The following is a 23,566-nucleotide window of genomic DNA, read 5'->3' as shown; positions in this document are numbered from 1 at the left end:
TACATTCCACATCTCAATTATTAAGGGGTATTTTTGCAGCTGTGCTTTGTTTTGTTTTTCATTTTAAGTCCTGCCCCATCAGCCAATGAAGATCCCGAAAGCCTTATCCCATCTACAAAACGGTTCACTCTACTTGAGGAAGCAGCTCTTCCTTGTTGCTTTTTGAGTCCCTTCCAACCTGGAGCTCCTCTTCCAACCTGGAGCTCCTCTTCCCGCATGGGGCCTAACTGTGTGTTCTGCCGCTGGTCCCGAGGTTCTTGGTAGCTAATCACTCACAAGTGGACAGCCTAGTCCTTCCTCCAAGTCTGTTCTTAAGCTTAAGCTTTGCTGCAGCCTCTTCACCGTGGGAGATCCTGCTGGTACTTGAAAATACTGGTGACATAGCTTCCAGCATCCCAACATGAAAACTACAACGAATGAGACAAACTCACAGACAAGTGGTGCCTTTTCCCCGTAGAATCTTTGCTATTGTGACTTAAGGCTTGACTTTTTCCTTCAGTTCTTCCATCTTGAGAAATGTTTGCTCTTTCTTTTTCGATCTCCAGGTCTGTGCACACTTCATTTCAATACTTTGTTTGCGAGAACCACCCTTTGAAGCCTCTGCTCAAGCCATTGACGTCATTGTTTTGCAGCTCCCTGTCGCTGCTCCACATTTAATAGCAAGTTCTGACATCTCTTCTGACATCTACTCTGGTCTTTTCTTTCCTTCCTGTGTTTTTCATGATGTGTCATAGCTGTTCTTGAGATAGTCTGTAAATTTAAGTGGGTCGACCTGAAAGTTTTGTTCCCTATACATCACTAAGGCTGCCTCTATGTGGAGGAAGCACATACTCAAGTTATTTTGATTTCTTTCCAGCCCAGGGCCTCATCGTATTGCACTCTATCAGACATTGTTCCGCTACTGTTCCTAAAGTTTCACTGACTGGTTTTTCTCAGAAGTAGATCACCATGTCCTACTTTATAGCCTGTCTTAATCTGTAAACCTGTTCACCTTAGCTGGTCATCTGATTTGAAATACTCGTGGCCAAGCTTCTTCCAGGATCATAAATAACTACATTATGACAAAGTGACAGGCAAGTAGTGGTTATTATACATACTGCTCTGTAACTCAAACTTTGTTATAAATTCTTACACACACACTCACACAAACACACACACACATAAATATAAACTTTTTTTTTTTAAGTTTTAGAGGTCAGCCTTCAGGAATGAGCTTTGTTCACATTTAATTGTACCAATGTGAGTATCCTGTGAACAGAGATAGCAGCGCATACGCAGAATAGAACATTCCCACATTAGGAAATCAACATCATACGGTCATTGACAGGCATGAGTGTCGCAGGGATGCTCTGCCTTTCTCAGTGCATCACTCCAGGAGAGCTATGTTGACCCACATGACCACTGGAGATGTTGACTTCAGTCATCTGATTCTTTGGCTCTCTGCCAGGTAACTCCATCTTACGCAGCTTTCTTTCCGTAATGGCGTCCCCTGTTGGGGAGAGGTTTGCTGAGCTCGTGCCAGCATCTTGTTGCTCTTTAGGTCTGAAGCCATCAGCTGCAAGGATCCATTGGCAGCTAGTGCCTGAATCCACCCTGCAGGACATTTGTCAAAAAGTGGTTATGTGTTTGCTTGCTTCTGTCCTTTCTTAATACTTAGGGGTTGGCCTGTTACTATATCAAAGAGTTTTCCCTTCTCCCCATTAATTGTTTTATCAATATGTTTGCATGAGTATGAACTTATGGATTCCTTTTATACTCAATGGATAGCAATCTGTTATCATTTATTTTTATACTCTATTTGTTCCTAATTGGACCTGTAGGAGCCCCTCAAGCTGCCTTGTGCCTTTAATTTTTTATAAACCATTTTATTTAGGGCTCTTGCAGCCTTATAACAATCCATACATCAATTGTATCAAGCATATTTTTACATGTTGTGATCATCATCATTTTCAAAACATTTTCTTGCTACCCGAGCCCTTGGTCTCAGCTCTTCCCCCCCACCCTCCTTTACCCCCTCCCACCCTCGTGAACCCTTGATAAATGATAAATTATCATTGTTTTCATATCTTACATTTTGTGTGTTTCTGAAATGCCCACTTCATAAATAGAACATTTCTTATGCTCTGGCATGATAAAATGTTACTTTTTCCTTTTTCATTGATAGAATAGAGAAACCCCAGTTTTAAGCCCATATTTTCCATAATCCCTTCTTAGCAGCATTAAGTGTTCCTCTTCTTTTTGCTAAATATTCATGGGCAAAGATTGCTGTTGTTACATATTTGAATTTTGCATATAATTTGGGGGGCTTATAGACACATGACCTTGGACATGTTCTTAAATGTCTCAGTTTCTCATTTATAAAATGGGGGTAATAGTACCTTCCACAATGGTTTGGAAGATTGACGTTGCGCATGCATGTACATCTATCTGCGTCGAGGTATCCCTCACCTTATTTTGCTTTGACTTATTAAACGTAACATTTTTTACAAATGGAAGGTTTGTGGCAACCCTGCATGGATGGAGCAAGTCTGTTAGCACCATTTTTCTAACCATCTGTGCTCACTTCATGTTTCTGTCATACTTTTTCTTTTCTTTTTTTTAATAAATCATTTTATTGGGGGCTCGTACAACTCTTACCACAATCCATATATACATCGTGTCAAGCACATTTGTACATTTGTTCCTATCATCCTCAAAACATTTGCTTTCTATTTGAGCCCTTCCCTGCTCATTCCCTGCCCCTTCCCTCACGAACCCTTGATAATTTATAAATTATTGTTTTTTTCCATGTCTTACACTGACTGATGTCTCCCTTCACCCACTTTTCTGTTTTCCGTCCCCAAGAGAGGAGGTTATATGGAGATCACTGTGATCGGTTCCCCCGTTCTCCCTCACCTTCCCCTTGCCCTTCCCGATTTTTCTTTTCAACAATAGTCAGTAAATTCTCTTACCCACAGTCTGGTGCCGGACACCACCTACAATCTGGATCTGCCACAAGCCACCATCTAAGCATAAATTCTTCATATTTCTCCATTAAGACATCATCACTTAATATCAAGCGAATATCGTGGGGATTAAAGCACTCAGTACATTCTGGGCAACTGATATTAACTCTGCTTTCAGAGATTTCTATCCGTAGATATTGTCGCAAGCAATCCACACAAGATCGGTGATGGCAAGTCATGATCTCAGGAAACCTGTCTTTAGAATGCCGCAGCAGGCACAAAGGGCACTCCTATAAAGTCTCCAACTTGTTTGCTGATGGAAGTTAATCCATTGTCAGAGGAGGTATTTGTAGAGAAAATGGAGTTCTTACCAGTACACATTTCAGAATGCATACTTTCAATACTCGCAATTCCATCCACCCCGCCATTGAGCTCCCTTGATTTCCGTTTACTATCTTTTTTTCTCCGGAACAGAGAGCCTATTGAAATCCTTCTTTTCTTGGGTGCCTTTTTGACGGAAGGCAAGCTCACAGATGAAGCAGAAGACTGAAGGTCTCGATCTGAACCCATTTGCCGATGTAAACTCATGTCTAAAACGCTCATTAGAATTAAGTCAGGGTCAGTGTATACACACAACCCTTCATTATATTTAAAGACAAAACTTATTTCTTGCTCTTGCATTCAGATTAAGTCATGATGTAAGAAAATCATTATTTGGTTTCTTCAGGGAATTCTTGAGAAAGTCCAACGTACTCCAGGAGCTTGCTATCATAGATGACCACCTTCCACTCGTCAGCGCGACGCGGGCGGCGGGCGCGCAGGCCCATCGCCCGGCAGCAGCGAGCCGGAGGAAGTTCAGGGGAGCCTCTGGCGGGCCCGCGCAGGCGTCTCTCGGCTGGGGCGGCCGCTTTCCCGAACTCCTCCTCCGCAGTTCTGGCCCAACGGCTGCGCTCTCGAGAACCAGCGCCGCAACTGCCATTCTCCCCCTCCGACAGCCCGCCGCTCGGTTTTTACTTTTTCATGCTATTGCACACTTAATAAATTTCCAGTCTAGTGTAAACATAATTTTTATATGTGCTGGGAAACCACCAAACCAGTGTGGCTTGCTTTATTACTATAGTCATTTTATTGTAGTGATCTATGCTATGATCTGGAACCAAACCCACAATAGATCTGAGGTATACCTGTATATATGCATACACACTTAGCCATATGTGCACATGGTCCACATACACATACACATTTATTCTCATATATATAGGTAAATATAGACATCTTTATATTCACAAGTAAGCCTACAACTCTCAGATTGTGCTTAGTGTCTTCCCTTATAGCTGGCATCCTGAATTCAGACTTCTTTTATTTATTTATTTATAATCATTTTATTGAGTGCTCGTACATCTCTTATCACAATCCATACACACAACCATTGTGTCAGGCACATTTGTACATATGTTGCCATCATTTTCAAAACATTTTCTTTTTACTTGAGTTCTTGGTATCAGCTCATTTTCTCCCTCCCCCACCCTCTCTCCCTCATGAACCCTTGAACATTTATAATTTTCCCCTATGTCTTATACTGACCAATGTCTCTCTTTACCCACTTTTCTGTTGTCTGACCCCCCTGGGAGCGGATTATATGTAGATCATTGTGATCGGTTCCCCCTTTCTCTCCCCACCTTCCCCACTCCCCTCCTGGTATCGCTACTCTTATTATTGGTCCTAAGGGGTTTCTCTGCCCTGAATCCCAGTTCTTATCTGTGCCAGTGTACATGCTCTGGGCTAGCCAGATTTGTAAGGTAGAGTTGAGGTCTTGATGGTGGGGGGCATTAAAGAACTAGAGGAAAGTTGTGTTTCATCAGTGCTATACTGTATCCTGACTGGTTCATTTCTTTCTTGTGACCCTTCTGTAAGAGATGTCCGGTTGTCTATACAGCTTTATTCTCTACTCCACAATCCCCCTCATTCACATTGATACGATTTTTATTCTGGGTCTTGGATGCCTGATACCTAATCCCATTGACACCTCATGATTACACAGGCTGGTGTGCTTCCTCCATGTGGGCTTTGTTGCTTCTCAACTAGTTGGCTACTTGTTTACCTTCCAGTCTTTAAGACCCTTGATGATGGTCTATCTTTTGATAGCCGGGCGCCATCAGCTTTCTTCTTTTCTTTGATTATGCACCCATTTTGTCTTCAGCGATAGTGTTGGGAAAGTGAGCATCACAGAATGCTGGGTTATTAGAATAAAGAATACTTGCATTGAGGGAGTACTGAATAGAGGCCCAATGTCCTTCTGCTACCTTAATCCTTAACATATAAATATGTGTACATAGATCTATTTTCCTATCATATATAAATTATACTTACATATGTACATTCCAGTATTTAAACCTCTATGAATGTCCTTTGTCTCCTATATCTTTCCTTTATTTCCTTTTACTCTCCTCTTGTCCCACTATCATGTTCAGCCTTTGTTTGGGTTTCAGTAATTCCTTCTAAATTCAGACTTCTAACTTCCTAAACTGAAAGAATAAATTTTGTTTGTGAAAACCGTATTTCTTTGGTATTTTTGTTATATCTACATTAAATAACAAAAATAGTACCTAAATATCTAATAGTATTATTCAAATTATTTCTCCCTTAGGCATGGATGGGCAGAAGCCTTTGCAGGTATCAGAACTTCACACATCAAATATATCTGCCCACACGCGTAAGTATTTTTAATCTTAAACTCTTCATTTATAATCTGAAGAAGAATCTAGTTAAAGCATTTGATAGATTTGGTTGATAGATTTAGTTTCATGAAAAGCATGTAAGGCTAGTTTGTCTTTTAAATATTCTGGATAAGAATGAAAATGGATTTTATTTAAAGGCAAGACAAAATAATCTCTTGATTAAATTATTTTTTAATCATCTTACCCTTTCTTTTTATTGAGAAATTGATTGTTCTGTTGGAGGTCAGTTTTGTTTATAGCCAGAACATTTTTTTTTAGATAATCAAGCTTAATGGGCTATGTGTTGATCTGCTAACCACAAGGTCGGTAGTTCGAACCCTCCAGACTCTGCTCCGTGGAAGAAAGATGAGACTCCTGCACTTGTAAGGGTTCACAGCCGTGGACGCCCTCGGGAGCAGTTCTGCTCCGTTTGATAGGGTGGCTGTGAGGCAGAACTGACGTCATGGCAGTGGGTTGAGGTATATAAATTTATACCAATGTCTAGGGGTTAGCTCTGAAGGGAATTTATTGTTCAGATTTTATTAGTAATCTGTGGTATTGGAAATACTCCTAAACTTTACCAATAAAAGACAATGTGTTAAAATATTCATGAGAAAATGCAATTAAACGATAATGGAATTTTTCCACGTACTATTTTTTCTTTCAGTTTCATTAGCACTCCTTCCACATATGTAATTCAATAGTTAAATCATATCAAGTATATTTGTGCAATCATTACTACAATCCATTTTAGAACATTTTCTTCCTCGTACGCATTATTAGTGTAGTTTTTAAACTGTGGCAAAAATATACACAACAAAAATTGTCCAATTCAACACCTTCTACATGTATAATTGAGTGCCATTGATTATACTCTGTTGTACAACCATTATAGAGATCCTAGTCCAAATTATTCCACCACTGTTAACGTTAACTCAATCCCCATTGAGCAGAAACTCTTCCTCCTTCACCCATGGTAACCATTGGCCAACTTTGGTTTCTATCTTTTTTTTTTTTTAGTAGTTTTCTTGATGGTAGTATTCACATATATATTTCCAAAGTTACCTCGCTTTTTAAAAGAGCTGTACACACATCACAATCGGTTCTATTGCTCCATCCCCACTTCCATATTCATTGTTTGCTCCCCCATTCACTTCACCCCCATGTCCCTGATAAATCACTGCATCAGTTATTGTCTCTGTGCATGCACTTCTTTTGGCTTCATAAACTGGGAGAACTAACATAAAAAATAAAAAACAAAATGAAGCCGAAAGAAGAAATAATATAAAGCTAAAAATAGAAAATAAGAAAGAAAAAACCACCAACAGTATTTTAAAAGCGAGAGAACAAAATTTCTGTTCCACCGATTTTTGAAAGCTTCTTCATATTGTGGGGAAACAGGTTTTCGAGTCAGGCTCCCATACAAATCCTTTCTTTCCCTTCGCTATTTAAATGAAGCCAGTACCTAGGTAGGAGTTAGGAATTAGACGATACTGTAATATCTGAACAGTGTCTGCAACAGACTGCGCAGGATCCTCAGTCTGAGCCTCATCCTGTACAATTACAGCAGACTCAACTGTCGCCTTACCAGCTGTTCAGTTCTAAGCCATAATGAAGAGGAGTTGAGAAAGAAAAGTGGTTTTCATGAGTCAGAGTTAGTCTTTTCCTGAAGCCACTCTGGCTTGCATGCATCAGAGGGCCTCACCACCACTGAGTCAGCTCTGATTGCTAGGGCCTCTCCAGGACATGAGTTGACGTCTTGGAGCAGCTCGGTGATCCATGTGTTAAAATAGTAGCCACCCATTTTACATCAGCTCAGTAATCTATTTAATCAATCATTAATAGATGATCAGGTTGATGCTTTGTCTTATTGTTCTTATTTTGCTTTTTTTTTCTTTTCCACACAGGCCACTTATGCCCGTTACATTAAATATGAACATGACTATGCCTTCTTGGTAAGTAAGAATTATATAATTTCTTATGAAATTTTCATTTACATTCCATAATTCTTTATTAGAAATGCTTATATATGCAGTAACTTTTACCTAGCTGTTTTTATTTTCTAAATTTTTTAAAAGATTATTTTATTGGGGGCTCTTAACAGCCCAATACATCAATTGTATCAAGCATATTTGTACATATGTTGCTATCATTTTCTAAACATTTACTTTCTATTTGAGCCCTGGGTATCAGCTCTTTTTTTCCCTCCCTCATCACCCCTTGATAAGTTATAAATAATTATTATTTTTTTCTATTTATATCTTACACTGACTGCTGTTTCCCTTCACCTACATTTCTGTTGTTTGTCTCCCCCGGGTGGTGGTTATGCATTGATCACTGAGATCCGTTCCCTCTTCCTCCGCCCACCTTCCCTTTTGTATCGCTAGTACCATTTCTGTACCTGAAGAGTTTATCTGACCTGGATTCCGTGTATTGTGAGCACTTATCTGTACCAGTGTACATGCTCCGGTCTAGCCAGAACTGAAAGGCAGGACTGGGGTCATGCATTTGGACCTGTTGGCCTGTGTAAATCTAAGTTTCAAAGCTCTGTCTATCCAAGCTACTCTTGAGTTTGGAATTCTTGAATAGTGCAAACGGTTACACACTCAGCTGCGAGTTGAAAGTTCAGAAGCTCATATCCACCCAGAAGCACCATGAAAGAAAAGCCCTGATCTATTTCTGAAAGAAAAATCCGCCATTGGAAACCGTAAGCTGCATAATTCTCCTCTGACATGCATGAGGATGCCAAGTGTCGGTGTCTAGTTGGTGGCCACTGTTTTTTGTCTGGCTTTCCTAGAGGAGCAAAACTAGTGAAGCATATGTAAATATACTGAGAAAACTTTACTGCAAAAGTATAACTCAGGTAATTATGGGGGCTGGCAAATTCCAAAGCTGTGGGTCAGGCAACAGGCTGAAGATGTCTTCTCTGGTTAATTCATGTGGTTGCTGGGGCTGAGGAATGGGACATCTCCAGGTCCAAAAGCAAGGCGGTGGCTTCTCCAGGTATAAATGCCAGGAACTATCGGTCAGGCAATGAGAAGCATATAGGATTAAGAAAGAGTGAGCTTTGCCAGACACCCATTTTTATACTAGAAGCAGCACATCCTGTGGCTTCCGTATCAGATCACAAAATGGAAAATGATTAGTGTCTGCCAAGTCACTGAGAAGCATAACCCAGCCAAACTGACATATAACGTGAACCATCACACCACCTGTGTGTGTGTGCTTGCTGTACTGCGGTAGTTTGTATGTGGCTGTGATGTTGGAATCTAGATCACGAGTATTTCAAATACCAGAAAAGTCACCCATAATAGAAGGGTTTCAACAGAGTTTCCAAACTGAAGCAGACCACGAAGAAAGACTTGGCCTCTACCTTTGGAAAATTAGCCAATGACACCGTGTAGACCGCAACAGAATCTCGTGCACTTCAGTGCTAGAAGACAGACTTCCGAGGTTGGAAGGCCCTCACAGTACACAAGGTCACAACAGTGGACTTAATGATTGTGAGGGTGGCAAGGAGTTTAGTAAGAACATTTCAAGTGTTGTTTTTCTGAGAATCACAAGATCCTTTTAAACTTTTGCCTTATTTTATAGGTTTGATATTATTGGACTTTCACCAGATGCACAGGAGGATGAACATGGAATCAAGCAAGCTGCAGAAAACCGTAAGTTCAGATGTATTTGCTAAGTAACCACCAAACCAAACTGCCATCAAGTCAGTGCCAACTCACAGTGACTCTATAGGACAGAGAAGAACTGCCCTGTGAGTCTCTGTACAGGGACTCTTTATAGGAGCGGAAAGGCCCGGCTTTCCCCAACAGGAGCGGCTGGTGGTTTCAAACTACTGACGTGTAACACAACACATAACCACGCCGCAAGGGTTCTTTGCTAACAAAGTATTCATAAATATGTTTAGTAGGTTCAGAAGTTAAAATGATACTGATGAAAAATTAGAATGTATTTTTCGTTCCTTTCTTATCTTCAGTATACTTAGCGTTTTTCTAGTATTGGTTTTTTACTATTTTTAAATTTTATCAATGAGAATAATTTTGAAAATATTGGTAATTAATATCTGTGTTGTTTTTAGTCAAAGCATTGATAGATCAAGAGGTGAAGAATGGAATTCCTTCTAACAGAATTATTTTGGGAGGATTTTCTCAGGTAAGGTGAAGTTGGAGAAATGTGTCAGTATCAAATATATTAACTAGAAGGCTGTGATTTATTTCTTTTTGCTATGATGTGATCTTTTTTCCTTTAGAGATATAGACGTTTGACTGATTAGTATAGTGTTCAGCCACGGACAGAGAAATGGGCAGTTTGAACTCACAGCCGCTCCATGGCAGACAAAACCTGGGGGTCTACTCCCTGAAGAGTGTTGTCAGGTGCCCCCAGATCTGTTCCATTTCATAGTAACCCTGTGTACAACAGACTGAACCCCGCTCGGCCCGGCACCCTTTGCCCTGCACCGTTCTTGCAACCACTGTGTCCACCCCTTTGTCAAGGACTTGGCCAGCCTCGTCCCTCAGGATAGCCTGTCCAAGTAGGTGAGACAAAGCCATTCTCATTTCTAAGGGACCTTAGTTGTGCTTCTTCCCTTTAACCCTTTTAAAAAGAGTCTTTTGCAGCCAGTTTGCCCAAAGCATACATTGTTGCTGTTTTTGAGCCCTGCTTTCCTGAGTGGAATTATGACTCTCAGGGAAAATGAAGTCCTTGACAACTTCCATGCAGAGGGTGGCCTGGGAAGCCAGTGGGCCGGTTCACTGTGAGTTGCAGTCACAACTTGATGGCACACGAGGACGACAATGCTAAATTAAGTCTTAAGTAGACAAGATAATTTCCACTTCTGACTCTTGTTTTTTTTAGTTTTTAATTTCTTTAGCAGAAGGCTTTATTTAGTGTTATATCTTTAAATTTATTGAGTAAATTGAATGGAACTTGGAATGCATCCATGTTTGGATTTTACTGTGTGCTAACTAAAAAGAATTCTAATGGCACAAGCTTTTGTACCATACCCAACGAAGAGTAAGGTATACGACCAAGAAAGAATGTCTTCCTGTTAATGATGAAAAATCAGTTTTAAATTTTGTTTTTGCTCATTTGGCACTTCCTTCCTAAACTTATTCTCCTACCTTCTACATTCTCCCCAGTGATCTCATACTGACCTATGTCTTTAGCAGAACCCCAAATTGCCCATGCTTTTAATCTGCAAATCTTTTATATCTGAATTAGGTAAATGTCAGAATTTGAAACTATTTTAGATGATACTGTTCAGTAGAGAGGTATATTAATGATTTGTTGAAATTCACAAATGATATACATTGTAATGCATATTATAACAAACATTTTTTGTGCAAAATGAAAAGTTTATTTTTGATTCATTGACTGTGATTTACAAAAACAAACTCATCATAACTAAGCAAGAAAGGGAAGATACGTGAGCCTAGCCTTCATCTTTCCTCAGATAAGGAGAGCTAGATGGTGTCTGACAATCACTACTAGCCATTCTAATCAGGACCACAATGGGGGGGTGGCTGGGTTGGGATGGGGGGTGAGAATGAGAACAAAATCCCAAATTCCTTAAAAAAACAACACAAAAAGCCAACTACCTGACTGGAAGACTCCCCAAAGCTATTTGCCTAAGGCTGTCTTTGTGTTAGGTCAGATTCTCTAGAGAAGCAAAAACAGTGAAGCTTGTATGTGTTGCATATAGAGATTTATATCAAGACATGGCTCACACAATTGTATCAATAGCAAAATCTATTCCGGTTCAAGTCGGGTTTCTCCTGACTTGTGGAAGCTGACAAACAGGAAGCAGAATGACAAAACAGAGACAGTGGGTGTGGGGAGAGGGCAACAAGCTTAGGCTGGTGGATGCAGAGGTCCAGAGTTGGCCAAATGAATCCATTGGTAGTCTGTTAATGGTTCCTGAGGGTAGCAGGCAACGCAGCAGAAGTTTGAGGAACCAGACACAAGATCCAGCTCCGGCAGAAGCCTAAGGACCAAAGAGAATTCAGCTCTGCCCGGTCTCTCATACAAAAAGGCTTAGGACACCACGGACGTGTATCAGGCTGTGACCTAATTGATAGGTTGGGCTCTGCCCCTAGGAGCAGCTGTTACATAACCCCTAACCAGCACACCCTAGAATCAGAACTAACCCCTGAAGTCATCTTCTGATTTAATAACAAATTGGCCTAAAACCTAGTGAATAGCACCCATAAGTTGGTGATCCTTTAAAAAACAAAAAAACTATGAAACCAAACAATCAATAATTTCTTTAAAACAAAGATGAGGACATAAGGGGCATGGAAATAAAATAACCAAATGGATCAATTTGGAAGCTTCGCATGCTGTGAAGAGTGTAGCCTCTATCACTGACCATTTATGTAGGAATTGTTGAGTGCTGAAATGGTGTGGGAGCCGCGTCTAACCTCTGTTAGCTGGTTATCACAAGGCAGAGGGTCCGACATGCTTCCGTCCTCCCCTCCTCTCACCCCATTCTTAGACCAGCGCTCTCCCTCACAGCTCTCTGCTGTGACAATTCTACTCTTGTTCCAAGAGTCATTGTATCGACCACTCCCAGACAATACTTACAAGAATGGAGTTTATTAGGGAAGTTAACAGGTTAAAATGCAGGTGAGAGATGCTTAGGAGACAGTTGTTCAGTCAGGACAGTTTCTTTTCCGGTCTTCAGCCTCTTGGTTTGGCTTCTGCTTTGCTCAGGTAGTGTTAGAAAGTTCTTTAGGGCTGCCAGTTAGTGCTCACAAGGCATTACCACTTCACCGTAAGCCTCAACCCAAAGGAACTCAACTTAAAGCTCCATGAGTCAGCACACTCAGGTCTCCCAATAGAGTACCCAAAGGTACCCCATTCTACCAGCCAGCCCCTTGCCCCTTGCACAGAACCTTACTGGTTCAGTGCACTGGGAAGTCTCTGCTCTGGCTCCTGGTTCTGCTGCTGTAGACGGAAGTGCGATAGTAAGATGTAGTCTTCTCCTGGCTTTTCTTTCTTGCTGGTAGTGAGACAGACACACACCTCCTCTTCCCCTCCCCGCCATCCCAAACAGGATGGAGTCAGAATAAACCCTGTTAACAATCACTCGTATCTGAATCATGCAATCCACTCCGTTTCTTCACCCTCCTTTTTACTGAGACCCGTCGAGAAAATGAAGGTCATTTGGTCAGAGGGACAAAGGGCAGTGACTAAAAGAGCTATATTAAATCATTCACGGCACTGCAACTGCAGGTGGGCCTTTATCCAAAACAGTAAAGTACGTATTTTAATAACATGAAGATCAAAGAATAAGAAACAGAAGGGGAAAGGGATAGTCTATGGATTGCACTAGGGAACTTGAATGTGGCAGTTCATCACGAAGGAGCGAAATGGAAAACGGGATTTTCTTCACCAGTGTTTTTCTGCCCATCTACTTCATCTTCGCTCAACTGTATTGACTTCGGCATCTCCTCCTCATAGCTCCTATTACTTTTGAATTTACATTTCCGTTTCAGCCATGCAAAGAACCTAATCCCAATTTCAAAATCCTTCAAGACAGAATATGACTGTTCTGCAAGGAAAAGCATCTGGTGGGGACACATGAAGCCCATAGATAGCTTAGTCAACAGTGGGACTGCGGTTCCAGAGCCTCGGCCGCTGTGGAGTTCTGTGAGTGCTTGCTCTCTGGTCTTTCCTTGAATTCCTTTAGGAATTTAGGAAATAAACCTACAAAGACTAGATTTCATTTTATGGCCAAGATTTCTCAAAGGAGAAAATGATTATCATCATCAGATTAGAATATCCCCAAAGCACACGCAGTAAGTGTAGCACTTTGAGAATCAGTATCCTTTATGACTTCATGTACTTTCCATGTATCTCTGCTTGCATATCTGATTTGATTTGACATTTGCCACCCAGTATGATTTTTGTGGGCATTCTAGTTAATAAGAAATCAGTCTTAAGAAGAACACAGTCATATACGTGTAACCACTTACATGTTCCACTGACATGACTTACCCTCTTTTCCAGGGAGGAGCTTTGTCTTTATATACTGCTCTTACCACACAGCAGAAACTAGCAGGCATCATTGGGCTCAGTTGCTGGCTTCCACTTCGGGCTTCATTTCCACAGGTAGCTGACTGACGCACGCCGTGCTAGTCCTGAACTAAAAGAAGACCACTTAATGTTGATGCGGTGCCATCACTTGGGCAAGCATTTCCGTAGACTTTTGTGATTTACTACTAGGCTTTATTTATACACTATGATGTCCTATGTGGGATGGGTTGCAGAGTGGAATAAGAATCCCTGTTCTCCTGAATCTTCTAATTGAAGGATATTAGTAGGACACGTAACAGATTGTTTTAACATACAAATAATATTTTTGAATGTTTAATATATTTGATAGAAGTATATTTGCCATTTAATATTTCTATTTGTTTAACAGTACAAAATAATGTATAATACTTTGGTATAAGTGGGATATGTGAACTTAAAAAAATTCATTTTAAAATCTAGGGTTCTTTCTATAAATTAATTCATAATATCCTTCAAGCTACTAATTCAGTGGGAAAACATATGAGACTAAGTAGTTCTATATCCTATAAAAATGTAGAAAAAGAGAGGTGGGAGTTACATATTGTGTGCATGTATATCCTTGGAGCTCTCCTAGTGGAGTGGATAAAAAATTGTGTTACTTACCACAGGGTTGGTGGTTCAAGCCCACCAGCTGCTTCATGGGATAAAGATGAGGCTTTTTCTGCACTTATAAAGACTTACATCCCTGGAAACCCAAGGGAGCAGTTTTACTCTGCCTTGTATGGCGGACTGTAAGTAGAAATCAACTCAGGGGCAGTGGATTAGGTGTATATATCCATTTATAATTGTCATGGCTACTGTAAAACTGTACCTTTGAATAAATATACTAAATGATTTTTATTATTTTTTTGGCAGGGTCCTATTAGTGGTGCTAATAAAGAGATTTCTATTCTCCAATGCCATGGAGATTGTGACCCTTTAGTTCCTCTACGATTTGGTTCCCTTACAGGGGAAAAGCTAAAAACATTAGTAGATACAGCCAATGTAACTTTCAAGACCTATGAAGGCATGATGCATAGCTCCTGTCCACAGGTAAATGTTTGGAAGCATTGGTTATAGAGCCCTATTTTTAACTTTCATGTGACTTGTTTTTTAGTAATGAATATATAGGTACAAAATATTTGTCATTTTAGTTTTTTTTACATGTACACAGTTCAGTGACATTTAATATGTTCGTTATATTTCATGTGATATTTTAAAAATTAGATAACATTTGACTGGGTTTGTTTAAAAGAGCTAATTAATGCATACATGTTGAATCATATTACCAAGTCATTAGATCAGTATTTATTCACTTTAATTCAATAAATATTTATAGATGGCATATTACATTTATTACATTAAAAGGAGGCCCTGGTGCCACTGTAAGATATGTTTTGGACTGCTGACTGCATGGTCAGTGGTTCAAACACACCAGCTGCTCCTTGGGAGAAAGATGAGACCGTCTGTTCCAGTAAAATAACTGTTTACCCTCAGAACCCTATATAGAATAACTGAGCCAGAATTCACTCGGTGGCAGTAAGTTTGGATATTACATTAATTATCAGGTGTTTTTAAATGGTCTGGAAACTGAGAAGAGAGTAAATTTATCATAGGAATAATAATGGAAGCATTAGACCTTGGAATATGGGTAGTATTGAGACAGCAAGTGTACAGTGAAGGGAGTATAGAAGAGGCCCAGCAAGTTAGCCAGTATGACTAGCATCTCTCATGAAAAGCTGGTGCTGTAGAACAGAACATAAAGAGTGGAGACGCTCATGAAGAATGCTGACATGGGGAGGATCAGTTTATTCTTTAGGCAGGAGGAAGCCATTAACTTTCTGGTTGAAAGATCTGATCTACTTTATATGCTCAAGAGAAGTGAAACAAAAGGTGAGAAACAAGAAGGTATCAAAGAGGACTTAAGACTTTGTTTAGCTTAAGACCTGTTTTTATAAACTCAGTGACAAGGGAATGGCTTTAGGATGATGACATGAGGGAGATAATATTGACTTTAATGGAGCTGTTGAGATTAATGTAATTCTTGTTAGCAAAATCAATTGTTGGAACCACTTATTTAAACCTCAAACCTAGAAAGAGATTGGGATCATTATCAATATCAATAAGGGACTTTCATGGGAGAATATCTTGAGAAAAAAAGCTGAGAACTAGAACTGTAAGGGATGCCTACATTTAGATTCAGACTAAGAAGAAAGGGCGTGAGATGTCGACTGAGGGTGTGGATAGAGAGAATTTCACAATGAGGGAGCAGTGACAGGTGACTCAAAAATGAACAAACTTTGCAAGAGTAGAGCCAAACTAGAGGAATGAGAAGTGTAAAGGGAATTGGGGGAGTAGAGGCAACATGAGCAAATCTTTTAGAAAGGGTTTTGGTGAAAGGAAAAGAATAGAAACTTTTTCAAAAGGATGTGTGACGGTTCAGAAAATTAAGACAAAACCCTTAGTGTGTCTTTTTTATTAAGGAGGAAATCAAGAAAAGAACACAAACTTTCAGATTACTAGACAGAATTGAATGGATGATGTAAGGGACATAACAATTTCTCTGGATGCTCAAAAGGAAAACTGTAAAGAGGGAATCAAGAGAAGTGTAGTAAAGGATGTCTGATGTCTGACATAGCTTTGAATTAAAATCAGGAAATCTACTTTGGGCAGTAGAATTACAGGAAAGTGAATGATAGGGAACTAAATTTTATGGTGACTGACATGTAATGGTGAAAACAGGATAGAACAATAATTGGAAAATATGGTTTTGGTGATAGAAATGAAGCTGGAGATTGCATGAATAGAATTTTGTAAGACCAACAACTTGTTCACAGCAAATGCCCTTTCAATAACGCAAACGGCAAGTGTACACATGGACTTGCCCAGAAGGAATAGAAAGAAATCAAATTGACTACATCTGTGCCGAGACAATAGAAAGTTCAGTATCAGCAGCAAGATCATGGGCTGACTCTAGAGTAGACCACCTGTTGCTCATATGTAAGTTCAGGTTGCAGCTGAAGAAAAATTTTAACAGTCACAAGAGCCAAAATACAAGCTTGAGTCAATCTCAGTGAATTTCGAGAACATCTCAAGAACAGATTTGCTGCATTAAACATGAATGAAACAAGATTTTATCAGCTGTAAACGACATCAGGAATATTCATGAAGCAAAAAGTTATTAAAAAGGGAAAAAAGAAAAGTGAATATAAAATGAAAATTCAGAAACTTGTTCTTAATCGATGAAGCCAAAGAGCGAACAGAAAATTTCAAAAGGAAACTCCAGAAAGTAAAAAGAAAAGTAAAACATAATGAAATGTGTAAAAACTTTTAACCAAAAAAATAAAAAAAACATTCCGTATATCTTAAACTGAAAGAACTCAAGTAAGAATTCAAGCCTTAAGTTGCAATCTTGAAAGATAAAGATTCTATGGGGAAAATACTGAATTATGCAAGAAACATCAAAAGATGGAAAGAATAAAGTCACCGAACCAAAAAGAACTAGTTAACCCACCACTTCAGGAAGTAGCATATGAGGAAGAACCCAATGGTACAGAAGGAAGAAGTTCAAGCTCCACTGAAAGCATCAGCCAGAAACAAGCTCCAGGAATTGCTGGGATATCAGCAGAAATGTTTCAACAAGCTGATGAAGCACTGACTGAAAGCGCTCACTCTTCTATGTCACGGAATTTGGAAAATTTAGCAAACTGACTAAAAAGGGGTCCATATTTTACCCATTCCAAAGGAAGTGAGGCAACAGAATTTCTGCTTAAATTATAGAACAATAACATTACAATCTAGGAGCCCTATTGGCATAGTGGTGGCATGTTGGGCTGCTAACTGCAAGGTCAGTAGTTCAAAACCAATAGCCAAGGAAGAGTAGGAGGCTTTTTACTCTCATAAAGAGTCCTGGAAACTCACTGGGGCAGCTGTAGCCTGACGTAGATGGTCTCCATGAGTCGTCATTGACCAGGAACTGCCAGATGTTAGAGGGCATGGGACGAGTGACAGCACTGCCAGCATCAGATGATCTTGGCTGAAAGTAGAGAATACCAGAAAGCTGTCTGTGCTGCACTGACTGTGCAAGGCATTCACCTGTGGACCATCGCAAACTATGGACAACCGTGAGAAGAACGGGAATGCCAGAACACTCCATTGTGCAGTTGTGAAAACAGTCAGGAAATAGCGCATCAAAATCGGGCAAGTTGTGCCCAGGCTGCCTCCTCTCACTGTACTTGTTCAATCTGTGCTGAGCCAATCATCAGAGAAGCGGGTTCTATGAAGAATGTGGCATGAGGATTGAAGACAGTCTTGCTAACTGCTTGCCATCATCTAGATGACACAGCCTTGCTTGCTGAAAGTGAGGAGGACTTGAAGCACTTGCTGTTGCTGATGAGGATCAGGAGTTCAGCCTTCAGATAGATTCCCACTCAGTATAGAGAAGACCAGAATCCTCAAAACTGGACCAATGAATAATTACCATCGTGGTAATTGGAGAAAAGGCTGAAGTATTGGATTTAAATAATAGAGACAAAATTATGCATTGCATTATGTAAATCTGCCCAAGACCTCTTTAAAGTGTTGAAAAGCAAGTGTGTTACTTTGAGAACTAAGGTGCACCTCACCCAACCATAGTGTTTTCATTTGCCTCATATGAAAGTGAGTGTTAGACATTGACTAAGGAAGACTGAAGAAGAATTTATGCGTTCGAATTATGGTACTGGCAAAGAATATCGGTAATAGCATTTGCCTGCCAAAAGGACAAGCAAATCTGTCTTGGAAGAAGTGCAGCCAGAATGTCCCTTAGCGCCAAGGATGAAGAGACTGCATCACAAGGTCTTTGGACATGTTTTAAAGAGAAACCAGTCCCCGGAGAAGGATACCATGCTTCGTAAAGTGGAGGGCAGCGATGCAGAGGAAGGCCCTGACAGCAGGGGCGGGCACCGTGCAACTAGGAGCTCAAAGGTAACAGTTTTAAGGATGGCACAGGACCGGGTAGTCTTGTTCTGTTGCGCCCAGAGTTGCTATGAGTCTCAACTGACTCAATGGCATCTAATAATATCAATACCAAGGCATGTGAAAGGACGCTATAAGAGGGGACTTCAAAATATTTGCAGAGGTTAGCATTACAAAGTATAATTTAAACAAGATAAAAAAATATTTGCAGAAAAATGGGATTAAATGATCATGGAATTTTCCGTGAATATTTTGAAGCCCTATCACAAGGGGGATACTCAAGTAACAATTTTCTAGATTTCCTGGACTATAAAAATTTTTTGATCTTTAAGGAATGGAATAGAAGCATGGAAAATATATAGGAATATATTTGAAAGGGTACTGCATTGCATCAATCACAATGGAAACAGAATGCTAGCACTGGAAAATGTCACCAAACAATATGGCTAGAAATTGTGAAAAGGAACCTAATTTGCTGTTTAAAAAAAAAAAGATGGAAGAAAGAAACCTGTGTGTGAGGAAACAGGAAGATACAATGGTAAGATGAAAGTTCGGAGGGTAAGTCCTCGGGGGCTTATATAAAGAATTGGAAGCCTTCACTTTAAAATAGAAAAACACTGGAATCAAGATAAGGAAAATGGATGATGTAGGGAACAGAGGACCTGGAAGTTCACATTAGTTGCTCCATATTTTTTTAGGAAAGTAGTACTCTGCCATCACGTCAGTGCTGACTCATCGCGGACCCCTGTGAGTTTCTGAGACTGACGCATCATGGGAGCAGAAAGACTAATCTTCCAGCGGAGGTGCTGGCTGTTCACCGACCACACAGATAGATCACAGCCCAACTCATAACCAAGACGCCACCTGGGCTCCTTTAGTAAAGTAGTAGTCACTTAATCAGAAAGACCTGGACAGGTCTGGAGGCTTCAAAAAGCCTAAATAAAAACTATTCATTTCTAAGCATTAAAGTGGTTTAAGACTGGTGTTTACGTTATGTTGCCTGGTTAAATCATTTGCAGGGGAGAAAGAGCAGGAGGTATACGAGTCATCCAGAAAGAAAAAGAGGCTAGTATTTTAAGGTGCCTTGAAAAACAGGAACCTCGGTGGTGCAGTGGTTAAAGTACTTGGCTGCTAACTGATCCTACTTAACCATTTTGCTGGAAAAAATATGCTGTTGTGCTTCCTTAAAGATTTACAGCCTTGAAAACTTATGGGGGTGGAGTGGGGGCGGAGTTCTACTCTGTTCTAGAGGGTCACTGTGAGGTGGAATTGACTTGGGCACATAGTTGGATTGAGGACATAGTTGAAACCATGGTAATGTCTTGAATTCAGAAGGAGAGAGAGTCATCCTCAAATATGAAGATTTAGGGCATTGGTTTTCAGCATCTGCACTACAATTACATAGAGCTTTTAAAATACAGATAGATGACCAGAGTCTGACAGTAGGTGAACTCGGGCATCCGGTTTGTAGGTATGTAGCTTTAGAATGAAAGCTCCCTAGAAGATTCTTGGTGTGATCACATTTGAGTCGACTAAGTGATTCGGAACCAAGAGTCGACTACCATTAACTGGTATGGACTGGTAGAATGTTGTAAAATAAAGGGTGTTCGTAAGTAGAGCACTTTCATGTGGCTGGTTGAGGCTTCTCTGCACTGCGAGTTTGTAGAACTGTGAGGCTGAGGTTTGAAGTCTTGAGATGACGATAGTCAGTTAGTTTAGAAAGGTCTGAAAACTGAACCAGATGTAAAAGTCTAGGAATGAGTTTCTTTTAAAATAAATGCTTGGTGTATTGATTCTTTTCAGGTTATTTTAGAGTACATATTTATTTTCTGAGAATTATTTATATGTAGCACAAGATGTTTTATGATATGAACCATTTCAGTCTAATGAAACAAACAAAAAAAAGCTTCACTGCCGCCTCACTGCCATCAAGTTGATTCCAATTCATGCTAACCCTATAGGACAGGGTAGAACTGCCCACAAGTGGGTTCCTGAGACTATCATTTTATGGGAGTAGAAAGACTAATTTTTCTCCTTAGGACTGGCTGGTGGTATCAAACTGCTGAACTTGTGGCTTACAGCCCAATGCATAGCCACTACACCAGAGCCCCCCTTCAGTCCAATGAGGGACAAACTAAGCTAAGCTTAGGTTATTCAACTGATTGTAGCTGTCAGTGGTTGCATACATACTGCATCGGCTCATAAAGGTACTAAGTGTGCTTTCACCTTGAAGCCCTCCCTCAGCTGTTTTATATTGTTCAACTATAGCAAAATACAGCCATTGATTCTGGGATTAAATAATTGATGAGAGCCATAATTTGTACCAAAAGAGTAATCATAGGAAATATACAGAAATTCCTATTATACCTCATTTTTCTGTTGTGAATTTTTATTTAACTGTAGTAGTAAAAATAAGCTTTAACTTTACCTATGTGGCACTGTGACTTAAACTATGGGCCCAGCATTGGGCTACTAACCATAAGGTTGGCTATTTACACCCACCAGCTGCTCTATAAGAAAGAGATGAGGCAAAAACCGAGATGAGACTGTGCTCCCACAAAGATTTCCAGTCTCAATATGCAGACAATAAAATGTCCCTTGCTTGTTAAAAAAAAAAAAAAGATTTCCAGTCTCAGAAACTCTAGGGTCGATATGGCTAGATATCATTATCAGCAGTTTAGTGGAAACATTTTTGTGGAGATTTGACTTCTGGTTTACATAACTGCCTTTTCAATTACTTTGTTCCACACAGGAAATGATGGATGTCAAGCAATTCATTGAAAAGCTCCTACCTCCAGTGGATTGATGGCAGTAAGAGACCTCGTGTAGGAAGTACACCAGCATCCTAACAGTAGAGTAGAAACCCGTTCCCGTGCCCGACTCTGAAACTATCCTGTTTGCAGTGTTGAAATGTTTGGAAATATAAGCCAGTGACAAACCAAATCATGCTTTCTTATGGGAAACGTATGATCTTTTCTGTTTCTAGATATATACTTGTGTAATATGATCCAGAATATAGTATTAAAATAGATGAAGCAGCGAGCTTCTTCTCAAATGTAGTGCAGCAAAATAAGATAGTGAAACCAGATTTTTTTATTGCATTATTTGAAATTTGTTGGTAAGCTTACTGGAAATTTGTTCACATATAAATGAACAGTTATAAATCATTTGTGCATGCTGTGACAAACTATGGATTTATTTCAAAATTTCTTAGTCACCATGCAGTATCTGTATTTCTATACATGTATATGCATAATGACTAACACAGAAAAAGACTGAGATGGTATTACACTATTTCTAATAGTCGGCATAATGCTTTTACGTGTTAATGAAAGAGTAATAGTGTTACTTTTCTCAAGTAGTGGCCCTTTTATTTTGGGGACCAGGCCTTTTTTCCTGATGTCATTTTTAAAATATTATTTTCTCCAGGAAAAAAAAATGTCTTTTTTCCTTTTTACCCTTCATAATAGACCAAATATTGCCTCTCTGCCATAGACATCTGTTAATGAAAGCTATAATTTGACATTATAAATTATACATATGGTATTTTAAATGAATTTGTATTTTAAGAAATAAGACATCACTTAAAATTTCTGCACTGCTTATTTCTGAAATTGTACTTTAGTCCTAGTTATTATATTTTTTAGTTGAGGTAACAGGAATAATTGAGTAGTTATATTTTTGTGTAATCATTTGATAGAAGAATTAGGTCTTATTCTGTTATATGTTCTGAAATATTTAAGACTTCAATCTTAAAAATTCTAAGTAACTTCTAAGATAATTTGGTCTAAGATGAGATTTCTTATACCATAGAGCTTACTTACTGTGTGCATATGTTTGAAACCAACTATTGTAGAAATTAGCAATCCATCAGAATTTACTTGAAATTTTGACGTCATTCAAATGATATTTAAAATTTTGTTTTTGTGCTAACAAAAAATTTAAGCATTTGACAGTCAAAAATTTCAGCTTATAAATAATTATTGAAAAGCAAATTTATAGATATTAGAAGTTAGTTAAAACCCTATGCAAATGGTGTACTTACTATACAGTAATGGCAGAAATGTATGGTTTGTATGTTTGAACTGTTAATTTTTTTTTGCTGTATTGCAGCTGATCAAAACAGTATAGAAGTGCATCTTTGTAAATGGGTGCTAATTATTCATAGAAATAATTTAGTAATGTACTATGTAGAATGTTAATAATGAAGCCATATGTTTATATCTGAATTTTAAGATCTTAAACAATCATTTACTAAGTCATTTTCCTTTAAGAACTATAAACACTTGTTTTAGTTATACAAATTAGCAAATTTTTATTTATGGTAAATCTCTTATTTCATTGAAGTATTTTGCTGTAATGTGGGAAAATGTAAATCTTTTTCACAATTTCTATCAATGTGAAATAAAATTTAATTCTCACACTTCAGTTGTCAAGTATTTTCGTATTTGAGTTTACTTTGACGTGGCTACCTGTAACGCAAAGTAGGAACGTAATAGCATATCCAGAAGAATATACATTACAAAAATAAAATAAAAAGAATATACAATACAGTTTATAAACACGGCATCATTCAGTTTCAATGTGTTTCATTTTTTTCTTTGATCTTTTTCTTGATTTTATAGCATTGGTTCTGAGAAGATGGTTTGTGTTAATATTTTTTTTTAAGGCTTGCTTTGTGACCTAACAGGTGGTCTGTCTTGGAGAATGTTTCATATGTACAGAAGAGTGACTATTTTGTTGTTGGATGGAGTGTTCTGTGTATGTTTAAGAGGTCATGCTGATTAATTATGGTGTTTACTTCTATGTTTTTATTTAAGAAGCCCTTGTGGTGTGGTGGTTACTTTGGCTGCTAGACACAAGGTCAGCAGTTCAAAACCACCA

The 23,566-nt window shown here is 39.1% G+C and overlaps 1 protein-coding gene across 1 annotated transcript in view; it reads left to right on the top strand.

Moving 5' to 3' along the window:
* Positions 1 to 23,057, top strand: part of LYPLA1 (lysophospholipase 1) — a 28,865-nt gene extending 5,808 nt beyond the window's left edge. The window contains exons 3-9 of the mRNA XM_075549671.1: positions 5,593 to 5,658; positions 7,570 to 7,617; positions 9,257 to 9,327; positions 9,750 to 9,823; positions 13,682 to 13,783; positions 14,603 to 14,779; positions 21,435 to 23,057. Coding sequence (XP_075405786.1) covers positions 5,593 to 5,658; positions 7,570 to 7,617; positions 9,257 to 9,327; positions 9,750 to 9,823; positions 13,682 to 13,783; positions 14,603 to 14,779; positions 21,435 to 21,488 — 592 coding nt within the window. The 3' untranslated portion in view covers positions 21,489 to 23,057. The remainder of the gene's footprint in view (positions 1 to 5,592; positions 5,659 to 7,569; positions 7,618 to 9,256; positions 9,328 to 9,749; positions 9,824 to 13,681; positions 13,784 to 14,602; positions 14,780 to 21,434) is intronic.
* The last annotated feature ends 509 nt before the right edge of the window (positions 23,058 to 23,566 follow it).

This window comes from Tenrec ecaudatus, chromosome 5, assembly GCF_050624435.1.
Source record: "Tenrec ecaudatus isolate mTenEca1 chromosome 5, mTenEca1.hap1, whole genome shotgun sequence".
Classification (NCBI taxonomy): Eukaryota; Metazoa; Chordata; class Mammalia; order Afrosoricida; family Tenrecidae; genus Tenrec; species Tenrec ecaudatus.
The sequence above is the reverse complement of the archived record's forward strand: the minus strand, read 5'-3'. Positions and strand labels throughout refer to the sequence as shown.